This window comes from Zalophus californianus, chromosome 6 (assembly GCF_009762305.2).
Source record: "Zalophus californianus isolate mZalCal1 chromosome 6, mZalCal1.pri.v2, whole genome shotgun sequence".
NCBI lineage: Eukaryota > Metazoa > Chordata > Mammalia > Carnivora > Otariidae > Zalophus > Zalophus californianus.
Window position 1 is genome coordinate 98,407,290 of NC_045600.1, and position 12,427 is coordinate 98,419,716.

Below are 12,427 nucleotides of genomic sequence, written 5' to 3' on the forward strand. Positions count from 1 at the left end.
CATTTTGACCATCATCACTAGTTATTGAAAGGCAGACCCAGCTTTTAGTTTTACAAAACTCTCTGAAGAAGAGTGGGCTACATGGAAGTGGGGTACAGAGAGACCTCTCGTGGGGGGTGGAGGGATGGGAGGGCGGTACAAAGGCAGTGGACCTGGTGTTAGAACACTACAGGTCTAGTTCCAGTCTATTCACCAATTAACCTAATGTCCCTGCACCTCATTTGCAAAATAGGGACAATAGCAGTATCCATTTTGGGGGGTCATGGTGAGAATTGGTTGAGAAAATGCATACAAAGCACGTAGAATGCAGGCACAGTGGTGGTGGTGATGACAACAGGCGAGGTGACTTTGGGACAGTCACTTAGAAACTCTGGGCTCAGTTTCCTCATCTACAGAATGAGTCCCACAGGAACATTCGTAATTCTGTGCAGCAATAGTTTTTGAGCATCTTTCATGTTGGTGCTACACTGGGGATTCAGAGAAGGGCAAGGCAAGGCAAAGCCCTCGCCCTCCAGAGGCTCACCACTAGGGAAGGGACACACGTGCGTGCGCATGCACACGCACATGCACACAGATGACTCTAACAGAAGACAAGATCCCAAAGAGCTGCGAGGTTCATGAGTGTGAGTGTTCAGGGCAAGAGGGTCCTGGACAGCTTGATGGAGAGCAGTGTTGGACCTGGGCTTTGAAGAGTGAGTAGAGAGAGATTGTCTTTTCCTGCTGAAAGACACTTTATCTTTAGGATAAAGGCCAAACCTTTTAGCTAAGTACACCAGGCTCTTCACGATCTGGCTCAGCATCCTTCTGCTGCTTCTCTATTTGCCCCTACCAGTGCCCCCTCACATTATGATAGTTTTAGTACCTAAAAAATATGCCACACCTTCTCTTGCCTCCCGCCCGTCTTTGCACATGCCAGTTCTTTTGGTCTGTAACTTGCCCCTCCCTCTGCTGGGGGAGGGGTGCAGCAGAGCGGACAAGGACGGCACTGGGGTCAGACTGTGGTGTCCAGCCTAGCTGTGCCCCTGCCAGCTGATGGGGCTCTGCTGGGTTACTCAATCTCTGGGTGGGTCAGTGTCCTCATCTGCAAAATGGGGATACAGGATAATAATAGTGCCTGCCTCAAAGGGTGGTTGCGAGGATTAAATGAGGTAATGCATGCAAAGTGCTTGGCAGCTGGACCCGCAGTAATCACTGAATAAATATGAGCAGTTGTGATCAACACTCTACGCCTGGCTTGCTCCCGCTTCTATTTCAGGTGTTAGCTTAGTCATCGCCTCCCCTCGGAGTCCCTGTTGCGTGCTCCCGTTGGTATCTCCTTTTCTACCAAAACACGGGCACCTGTCACCTCTAGGTATCCCGACCGGATTGCAAACATCATGAGGACAGACAGCGCCAGCAGACTGTGTTGGCTGCTGGGAGGGACACAGGGTAGGCACTCAAATAATGAATGACAGGGGCTGAGGGTTCCAGTGATGGGGAGGGAAGCCTCCTGGGGGGCAGGCGGGTTGGCGGTGGGCCGCTGAGAACCGTGAGGCTGAACAGGCCGGTGGACCCTGACACCGCAGGCAGGAGAGAGAGCCCGGGCGTCCAGGGCTCCCTCCCGCCCCGCGAGGCACCCTGGGCGGGCGCTGCGCCGCGGGCAGGAGACGGCGCGACACCTGGGCCGGGTCTGCGCTCTGGGGAGAAAATGTGGCCGGACGGGTCGGGCGAGCGCGCTGGGGCCCCGCCCCCGGCCCCGCCCCGCCGCTCCGCGCCCGCCCCGTGCCCGCCCCCGCCCCGCCACCGCCCGGGAGCCTACCCGCCCGCGCCGCCCCCTCGGCGCCCACCTCGCCGCAGTCGCAGCCCCACCGGCCCGCACCGCCCCCGCGCAGGGCGGGAGCCGCGCGCTTATTCGGCGGGGAGCAGCGCGGCCAGCCGCCGGCTGCAGCTGCGGGATGCTGCGCTCCACGTCCACCGTCACTCTGCTCTCGGGCGGCGGCGCCAGGGCGCCCAGCAGGAGGGTGAGTAGCCGGGGGGGGGGGGGGGGGGGGGGGGCGCCGCCGCCGTCGTCCCGCTTCCCCGTCCCGGCCGCCTGGCCGTAGCGGGGTCTGGCTTTGGGGACGCGCGGGACCCGGTCCCCCGGCCTCAACCTCCCCCTGCCCCCGGACTCAACTGTCCCGTCCTGTCCCAGCCCCGGCCGTGATCCTTCTCTCGACGTCCAGACCCCGGCTCGTAGGGCTTAGGGGACTTTCTGGAATTCCCAGAATTTTCCTTTCCTTCCTGCCCCCTCTGGCCGGCCACGTTTATTGGTGGCACGAGTTTAAAAAGCAAGGGGAAAAGATTCCTGCAGTGTCCCTACCTGAGACTCAAAGAGAATGAATGTCTTTAACACCCCAACTTGCCTCTTTTCAGCGGTTAAAAGAAAAGGTCACTTGTCCCCACTGGTGATAGAATAACACCTATTCTGGAGTGAGCTTAGCCAAGGTGTAGGCTTCACCTTACAGGAGAGATCAACAGCTGGTTCCCCAGGAGCCCAGTAGTATGGGACTTGGGTTTCTGCAAATCACTTTCTTCATTCGGATTTAAATACCAGCACAGTGGTAGCAAGGGGAGCCCTGGGAGCCCTGGGCACCATCTCCAGGGAAGCTGCCCTTTAGAAGCGCTCTGTTTCTCTGTCACCTTGGTTGCATTTTTCCTCCCCTCTCCAGATGCGCTGTGAAGGATGCTGGGCACATGTAGGTTGCATCTGTCGGGTTCGGTATCTCTTCCAAGATCAGCGCCTCAGAGTGCACCGCCAGGAGCTGGCCTTGTGGCTGTTTAGTCCATCCATTCCTCATAGTATTCATGGAATCTACCACTTGGTGCCTCTTTTCTGTGGTTGAGACTTCTCTAATCATGTTTCCCAAGTTTTAGCTAAACAGATGCGTAAGTCCAAGTCAGGACCCCCTTTGGCACTCCGGACTTCTAGTCTTGTACACATGCCTATTTGCGTTTCCATACCTCAAACAAGTGACTGGCGGTCACCTTCTGTGCTTTCTTTAGCTCTAGAAGAAAGGCATTGTGTTACTCTTGGGTGTGGGCCAAGTGATGGATTCTGGGGGGGGGGTGGGTGCGGGTGTGTGTGTCTGCGTGTGCATGCACGTACACCAGACCTGTAGGGTTGACAGAACCCTGGTTGTCCAGTTATTAGCTTTGCAAAGCAAGATCCCCATCAGGTGCAAGTGGGTTTCCAAGCCTTACTCCAAGACAGGCATTTGCCTTTTTTTCTATGGAAATCCTGCACAGTTGGAACACAGCTGTGATTGAGAAAGAATGAAGTCACTGAAAAGCCAGGCCTGAGCCTGGACAGAGTCATACATGGAACCAGATTGCATGAAAATGTCAAGTGCCCCTCCAGAGATGGGCAGCTAGAGTGGGTGGGTGCAGATGTGACTAGCACACTGAAGAACCTTTCTGAAGATTGTTTTTCTCAAATGTTTACTTTCAGGTATTTCTTTACTTGTAAGTAGTACAGTGGACAGACAGACTGTTGAGAGGCTTTGTCTTTTGAATAAGACAACCAAAATACTTTGAGCTGGAGGGGTCAGGGTCAGGGACCTGAGTCAGACCACGTAGGGCTGTTCTGAGCACATGGGTACTGGCACACTTGGTCAGGAAAGAAGATATCTAAAGGTTCTAGGGTTCCCTTTATGATTTCCTCCGCTCATGATCTGCAAATGCCCCAGGTCCTGTCTATGTGTATATGTGTGGGGGGCATGGTGGGAAGATGTGATCCGTTGATTTATTTATTTTTTTAAACAACATTTGTAGATATCCTTCTGGAGGATACAGGGCTAGGCATTGGGGTCCACTCTACCCACGGAGGCAGCCCTTGTCACAGACTACCATCGTACAAAGTGAGGGTTGTTATAGTGGGGTACAGTGTTAACAAAGTTGGGTTAAGCTAAAAGGAAGGGTTCTTCCCAAAGCAACCGAGGAAGATGTCCCTCTTCAGGGGACATTTGAGTTTAGTCTTGTAGGGTGAATAGGAGTTTGTGGGGCGATCGACATTGGATTACCGAAAGGAGAAACTATTACTCATTTTAATGTAAGTCTCGGCATATACTGTATCATAATGGCATATTGAATTTGCAAACATTTTTTTTTTAGAAAAACAAGAATGGGATGTCTTGAAAATAAAATTGTAGACCAAGTAATCATGAAAAGTGTTCCTGAAGTCGAAAGTAGTTTGTCAATAAACTCTGTCATCCTGTCTTTCCTCTTGGACGTTGGACAGGTGGTGGTCTTGGACGAGAACATGCTAGCTATCAACATAGTGTTTCTGCTTTATCCAAAGAGCTTACCAAATTAGGGACTGCGGGAGAACCAGGCTGTGTTGGTCCAGATATTCAAGCCAGCTAGACATGGTGGTGACAGCTGACACTGAGCAGGGAGTTTTCTGAGTCAGCCACCCAGGGTGGTGTAGCCAGACCAGACTGTCACCGGTTATCCCCTGTCCCATGGCTGCCACCTACCATTTATACTTCCTTATCTGAAATCATCTCTCAAAGGAAAAAAAACTGGTGGGAAAGTAATTTGTATCAGCTGATAAGCAGAGGCATTTATGGATGCCAAGCAGCAGGGGTTGTGAAATTAGAAAAAAAAAAATCTACCTTCAAACCAGTTGTGCACTGAAAATAGTTTTATCTATGGCAACAGCAGGAAGATAGACTGGCTGGAGAGTAAGGACAGCGTGATGCCCCTTAGAGAATGAGGGAAAACATTTCCAAAAATACCGACATCGCTTCACGATTTTGAAGGGAATTTTGCAAATGAAGTTAATCCCACTAAATGAGCCCTTGAAATGAAAGGTCGGCTGTGTGGCCAGGTTGTGTGTGTTGAGGGAGGAAGGCACGTGTTGCTTCGTGCAGCCAAATGCTTTTGGTGAAGCTGTTTGGCTGGGGCGGTGAGAGACCGAGATCTGTCAGGGGTTTCCTCCAGCGCCACGCTGTCTTGATAATAAGAGATTGTTGGCTGGTGTTGCTGGTCATGGCCCCTCAGTGGCTCATAAAAAGGAAACCAAAACAGAAGCAGACCCAAAAAGGCCACAGGATAGGACTGTCTCCTACCCTGCTCTTGCTGATATTTCTATCTGGCAACGGCTTCCTCTGTCAAAACCCAATTGGCCTGCCAGTCCTCACTCCCTAGCTAACACACACTCTCCTAGGTCCCATTTCTGTCTGATTGGCTCAAAGAATTTTCCTTAGCTGGCCAGTGAATGGGTCAGATTTACTTCCTTTTCACAGAAATATCTGTGTGCATAACTTGTCTATCAGTGGGCTCTGAGGAAGGGACGTGGCATTGTGGGACCTCGGTGTCTGGTGGAAGGAAGCTGGCAGCGGCACCCACCAGGGACGGGTGGGCAGGTGGCCCACTGCGCCCAGAAAGCAGGCTGGCTCCTCACCAGGGCCCCCTGGACCCGGCCCTTGACAGGCCAAGTTGCGAAGTTTTGGAGCCCTGGCATCCTCAGGCCTTAGCCAAGAAGCTTCTCTCACTAAAGTGTGACAGTTGCAGGCTGAGACAAAATGTCCCAGCCTCCGTGCTTTGGTTCACCCAACTTGCCGTGTCAGAAGTAGGACGAACAGACCTGAGTCTTGGGGACTCTTAAGGAAACTTGATTTCCTCAAGACGGCGAGCCCGTGGTTCTGCAGAGGATGTGGAGTGGGATTCTGGACCCTTCCGTGTCTTCAGTGTCCTGCAAGAGGGAGGGCTGCATATGTGGTCTGCATCACAGTTCATCTGTCGTGAGCGCCCATTCCCGAACAAGAAACCCAGATGCCCGAGCTTCTGATCACTTGGAAAAGGCTTTCAAGTCAGTCAGCCTCAAAAATGGTCTAGTTGTGCTCGAGGAGCTGTGGATCCAGGGCTAACTAACCAGAGACCATGTTGAAAAGCTTCCATCTGAAATACTTTCAGCCATTACCTGCGTCTTGGTCTTAGAGCTTCCTGTGGCTGGCTCCTCCAGCCTAAAACAGTTCCCGTGTTCTCTAGCACACAGAAGAGGGCCACAGGGGTATTTCCTTCTGTCTCGCTTTAGGTGAGTGATTATTTCCTAAATTTCAGTCATACTGCTGACTCTTATTTGTACTTAAAGGCCAGAGTGCCCTTTCTAAAATGCGAAATCCAGTCAGCTCATGACCCTGCTTCAGAAGCCCCCCTTGGTACTACCAGCAACAAGTACAAATTCCATGCTAGAGCATCCAGGCCTTTCTCCTGGCCTTTGCCTTCCTTGTCCCCCTCCCACACTTTGTCCAGATATTCCAAATTACTTGCCATTCCCCAAGCTTTCCATGCTGTTCTCTGCCTCTTTCATGCCTCTTTGAGGAAGGGTCACTTCCTCCAAGGAGCTTGTCTGAACTCGCCTTTTCCGTGTTTTCCTAGAGGCCTGTGCACCCGGTCATTGCTTGCATCATCTATGATTAACTACATGAGGAGAGGGGTTAGGGACCCTCCCTCCCCAGGGCTGGTATAATTGGTGCTTAAGAAGAGGAGGATGTCACTGGGGTCCTAAAGGGGCCATACTTCACGCTGAATTGGCAAACAGGAAACGAGGAAGAGAAGCTTGGGATAAAGCCAGCCCATCACCTCTGGCCCACCTGGGCAGGAAGCAGGTGACGGATGGCAGTGCTGGTCCAGGTGAAGGGTTTGACAGTTCTGGGAAGGCCTCCAAATAGTTCAGTTGCCTCATCCTGTTGCACAAGTTGGAGTTTCATTCCTTTGGTTAAGTCAGTGCTTCTCAACCCTGGTTATACATAGAATCACCGAGAAGCTTAAAATATCTATGCCCCGGCCCCACCCCAGACAGTTTAAATGTGTACCTCTGAAAGTAGAGAATAACACTAGTGTTTTTCAGGAAGCTCCCCAGGTGATTCTAATGTGCAGCCAAGAATGCGAACTACTTCTTTAGTCATTGCTGTCTTCTTACAGCTTTCTTGGGAATACAGACATTCCTGGGACAGTGCTCTGGAAGGTCCCATTGGCTTTGTGAAAGGTCAAGGTGGTGGTGTGGGAAGGGGGGGTTCCTAACACTCCAGGTCATGCTGGTATTTGTGTGCATTCATCGACCTGCATTTTCTCTCTGCATGTTGGCATTCCTGGGCACATTGTGTGCTGGTACAGAAGTGAGCCCGTGAGGACAGGAAGGAGAGGTCACTGTCTTTATATTTATGAATTTTGTCTGGAGTCTGTCCTGACACGGGAAAGAGGGGCTGGAGAACACCATACACCACCTACAAAGAGTCCAAGTATGTAGATCAGCTCCTGCCCCCTGGGCCATATTTGGCCCTCTTGGCTTGCTTTGGATGCCTCTGAGATAAGAATGGTTTTCCCAGTGGCCTGCAAAACCTAAATATTTTCTATTTGGCCCTTCACAGAAGAGGTTTGCCCCACTCTGATGTAGATCACCAGGCCTGTAAGTTCAGGGCCACGGCAGGGCTAAGAGGCCACCTCCAGGTGGACCATGCCTTGTTCCGTACAGTCCAGAGATGTAATGCTTGTGCCGAGCAGAGTGTGGTGTCTGTCCTTCGAGCCACATCACAGAAACCACACCTCCTGTTGTTAGGTGGAACTGGGCAGGAACCCACAGTCGCAAAGTGAACCAGGCCTTAGAGAAATGGAAATGCATTTGGCTAATTTCCTTAGGGAAGTACGTCTTTGTCAACTGAGCAACCCCTGCCCCCTCCCTGGGTCATGTTCTCCACCCCTTTTAATTTGATGATAGTTTTCTCTTGGGTGAGCTCATGTGCTAAAGCTAAGAGCATGATGGTATGTGGCTCCCCAGTTTCTCCCATAGATGGAGACCTGCCTTCTGCCTCCACAATGCGGGGGTCAGAAACAAGGTCCCAGAGGACCTGCCTAGCTCCCAGGTGCCCTGAGTTGCAGACAAGGGCTTGGTTGTGTATTTTCTTGTGGAGGAGGCTTGAATACTATCTGCCCCTCCCTTAATGTCCCTCCCAGGAGGGGTTGGTTTGAAGAAAGTAGAAGGCTCTCTGGGGAGTTTCAGGTATATTCGCCTTACTGTGTTTTAGTTCAACCTAAAAAGAAAGTCATACTGACATTTAATTTACTGAGCAAGCGCTTATTATGTGTTGATACTATGCTAAGCCCTATAAGGGCAACAAAAGCAATTAAAGCACAAAGCTTGCTTGATCTCTCCCGATATTTTCCCCCCTTCCCTCCATGTTGTAATGCATGGAATATAATAGGAGGTACTGATGAATTGCTGTTGAATCACTGAACTCAGATTTTGAGTGTTAGTCCCTTCCTCCAAAGAGGTGAATGACTCCTGATTGTCTTCCACTAGAGACCTTGCTTCTCCATCAGGCCTTTGTAGCTTGTTAGAGTTTGGCCTCTACCTGTCTGTCCGTTTTCCTGCCCCACTCTAGTGTACGCTGTAGGCCCACTTACTGTTCTCAGAACATTCTCACATCTGAGCCTTTGGCCACAGCCTGGAGCAAATGCCTGGCCTGGTAGTTGTTTGCTGTTGTGATGATGGATTCTCCAAACCTCAATGAACCACAAAGTCCTTTTGGACTTTTTGTCTTTCTATACCCAGCTCAAGTGTCATCTCTAGGAGCCTTTGATAAACTCCCACCTCCAGTTAAGACTGTGGTTCCTTTTATATTCCTACCCCTTTATAAGGAAGTGCAGTTCCACCAAGCCTTAACCACCAAGCTACCCTGTGTTGGTTACACTAAGTGTTCTTATTCGCCTTGTTTGGGTGTATTTTTGGATGCTGAGCTCTTGGGAACATGGCTATTTCTTTTTCATCTTGGTACCCTCATTGCCCTTAAAAGTATTTTATAAGTAGTGGGTGCTCCATAACCTAATGATCAAATACACTGAGTCCACCTTCCTGCTTTCGATCCAGTGGAAAGGACCCTTGCTTGGAGGGACAGCTAATCCAATAGCTGTGGTGTTCAGGGTAAGTAAGATTCAGTTCTTCTCATTGTTCAGAACATAGGGCTGAGCCAGGTGCTGTGGGAGTCCCTGGGAATAAAGTACTCTACCTTCCTCCGGTACTGCCCAGCCTGGGCTGCTCTGGGTATTGTGTATTAGAGTTTAAGGAAGCCGTGGAGATCAGCATCATAAAATGCTCAGAGAGATAAGCAACTGTGCCTTGATCTTACTCAGTGGGAAAATTTCCCACGGGGAGATTACCTGAAAGTGAATGAATTAAAGGAGGTAAACTATACCAGGTCAACCTAGTGGGTACCTTCAAGTGTTACTTAGTGCTTCTGTTGAGGAATTCAGGATATTTTCTAGACCTCTGGGTTGTTCTCTTTGCTGCTCCTGAGGCAGTCCTATGGGTCTAGGAAAGCTTGATCTGTCTCTCTCTTTTGAATACATTGCCTCTCAATCTTTATTACTGCTATTACTGCCATTATTTTTAATGAAAAAAACTGACACATACTTGGAACAGTTGGAAACAATGTGGGAATCCCACCATACAGAGGTAACCATCACCACCATCAGTTGGTTGTGTTTCCTTCAAGACAATTTTTTCCATCAATCTATGTAGATTATTAGAGTGCATTTAAAAAACAAAAATGGGATTATTAGTCACATTTTTTCTTGCAATTTTCTTTTTTTTCACACGACAACACATTTGGCCATCTTATCAGGAAGGTGTCTGACCCTCTTCCAAGCTGGGTTTAAACTGTGTGTAGTCCGTCCGTCAGCGGGCCAGCACTGATGAGAGGAGCCCATGCCTTAAAGCACCTCTAAGGACAAGAGTAAACATTTAACACAGGGGCCTGGGTGTTTAGAACCTGCTGCAGTTGCCGGATAGCTTTGAGGTCAAATGTGTGATTTTACAGGTTCGTTTTATGTTCATTCATTATCTATCACCAGGTAAAACTGATGGTTTAGGGGAAATACATTCTATTTATCCTGGGGCTTTGTCATCCCCCAGGGTACACTTGGCTCAGTGTGGAGTGCTGCAGGAAGTATGCTGAGGAGTATCAGAGTTCTGGGCGGACAGATCAAGAATTGTCTCAAATAGGGGAAGGGAGCATTGCACTTTTGGGTGATTGGACCAGTGGGGTCCCTTCTGGGCCTTGTGTCCTCTTCAGTCTTTAGTTTATTCTGAAATTTCCTGCCATTAGGGACCAATTACCATACCAAAAGGTATCACTTACAATAGATCCGTTGACCAAATGGTAGTTATCATGGAAAGCAGAACCATAAAGCCAAGTTGGGCCTGTTTCATTTTGGAGCTTATAGGATGATGATCGCATCTCAGTAACAATACAAATCTCTCATACCGTTAGAGGCTTACTGTGTGCCAGACTTCCTTTAATCTGCATTTACACTTGAGATTCAAAGAGATTGAATAGCTTGCCCATAGTCAACACAGCCAGTAGGCATTGATACCTTTGTGTGTGCACTTGTGCAAGTGTGTGCTCGTATTTACCCATGTGTGTATGTACACACGTGTGTGTATGGAATGGGGTGCAGGAGAAAAGCACTTCCTTTTCTCTGCAAAATGATGCTGCGGACTAGATCAGCCTATCACAGATGATTGTTGACCGTCACAGACTTGGGTTGCCTACCTGGTGTGAGTTACACTTTGATGTTTGTGCAAATGCCAGCTGGTTCCGACCAGTCCGGGCGGCCCCAAGTCAGAGGTTTGCCCTTCTCTGGAGGAACTCGGATTCCCAGCAGCGCTCTCGGCCGTCAGCTAAGAGCGCGCTACCTCCTAGCTGGAATGGGTGGTTTGTCTTTGGCCAACATGACTAGCAGTGTGCTTTGAAGCTTCGGTGCCAAGTTGGCCACATCAGGGACAGTGAGAGCCCTGTGGTCCCTGGGGGATGAAGCTTGCCCAGAGGAGAGTGAGGATGGAGAATGATTGTGAGGCCAAGTCATTTAGCCGAAAGAGCTGGGGTTTTTAAGTCCAGAGGAGAAGAGCTTCAGAGGGAAGGAGGCCAATGTGGAGAAAAGGGAATTCTGTTGCTGTCCCTGAGGGGAACCCCGGGTCCCTTAGGTCGGAGTTCTGAGGGAACATGTAAGTTCATCATCAGGAAGCTGGAGGTACCCGGGAGCAAAATGGGATGTCTCGAAGGGAGGTGACAGTGTGTGTGGAGGTGCTAACGCATGTCCCAAATGGACTCTCTTACCTGCTCATGGAAAATGCTATCCTCAGTCTCAGCGCCCACCTGCCAGGTACATGGGTGCGTGTGGGGGTTCCTTCCTAGGCTGGCAGGTTGGACTTCAAAGGTCTTTACAATCCTATCCCATTCTGGGTGTCTAGGCTGCAGGGTAGTTTTGCTTAGAGGCCGCCCTGTGGACCCGTGCGGACCCATGACCCTGCAGACAAGGCTGGGGGTATATTAATTTGCTAGGACTGCTATAAAAAGTACCACCAACCAGGTAGCTTAAACAACAGACATCTATTATCCCATAGTTTTGGAGCTGGAAGTCCAAAATCAAGGTGTTGACAGGGTTGGTTCCTTTGAGGCCTGTGTGGGAGTGACCTGTTCTAGGCCTCTCTCTTCAGCATGTTCACATGGTGGTCTCCCTATATGTGTGTCTGTCTTCAGGTTCCCCTTTTTATAAGGATATCAGTCATTTGGGATTAGGCCCACCCTAACGACCTCATTTCAACTTAATAACCTCTGTAAAGAGTCTGTTTCCAAATACAGTCACATTCTGAGGTCCTGGGGGGTAAGACTCCAACATAGGAATTTTCAGGGGACACAATGCAGTCCATAACAGGGACAAGCAGCACTCCCATGAGTCAGGCCCACATGGCTGTGGGCTGGGTACTCTGCGTGCTGCTGGGACCCTCTTTGGCCTTTTCCAGTGGCCCAATCACTTCTCCGTAGGAAGTCACAGCAGGACCAGGCTGTGACATTAGGGTGAAATAGACATCATGTGGCATTAACTATATTCTCATTGTTGTGCAGACGTCACCACCATTCATCTCCAGACTATTTTTATCTTCTCAAACTGGAACTCCATACCTGTTAAATAATAACTCTCCATTCCTCTGTGTCCTCAGCCCCTAGCAATTACCATTCTGCTCTCCGTCCCCATGCATTTGACTCTTCTAGGTACCTCATACAAGTGGAGTCATACGATATTTGTCTTTGTATGATTGGCTTCTTTCACTAACCATGATGTCCTCAAGGTTCATCCGTGTTGCAGTATGTGTCAGAATTTCCTTCCCTTTTAAGGCCGGATAATATTCCAGTCTACGTAGATACCACATTTTATTTATCCATTCAGCCAGTGACGGACATTGGTGTTGCTTCCACCTTTTGGTGTTGTGCATGGTGCTGCTGTGAACATGAGTGTATGGACTTTTTAAAAAAACTCTGTGCTTATGCGTGTGCTTGTCCGTTAGAGAAAGATTCAACAGATAGTCCCGGAGAAAGCACCTTCACAGCCCAGACACCACGGTGTGTAT

At 49.8% G+C, this 12,427-nt stretch overlaps 1 protein-coding gene across 2 annotated transcripts in view; it reads left to right on the top strand.

The window, feature by feature from the left end:
• The first annotated feature begins 1,794 nt into the window (after positions 1–1,794).
• The window catches only part of LOC113908686 (myocardial zonula adherens protein), an 85,815-nt gene continuing 75,182 nt past the window's right edge, over positions 1,795–12,427 (top strand). For both annotated transcript variants that reach the window (XM_027568988.2, XM_027568989.2), the window contains exon 1: positions 1,795–2,000. In XM_027568988.2, the coding sequence (XP_027424789.2) occupies positions 1,935–2,000 (66 nt within the window). In that variant the 5' untranslated portion in view covers positions 1,795–1,934. The remainder of the gene's footprint in view (positions 2,001–12,427) is intronic.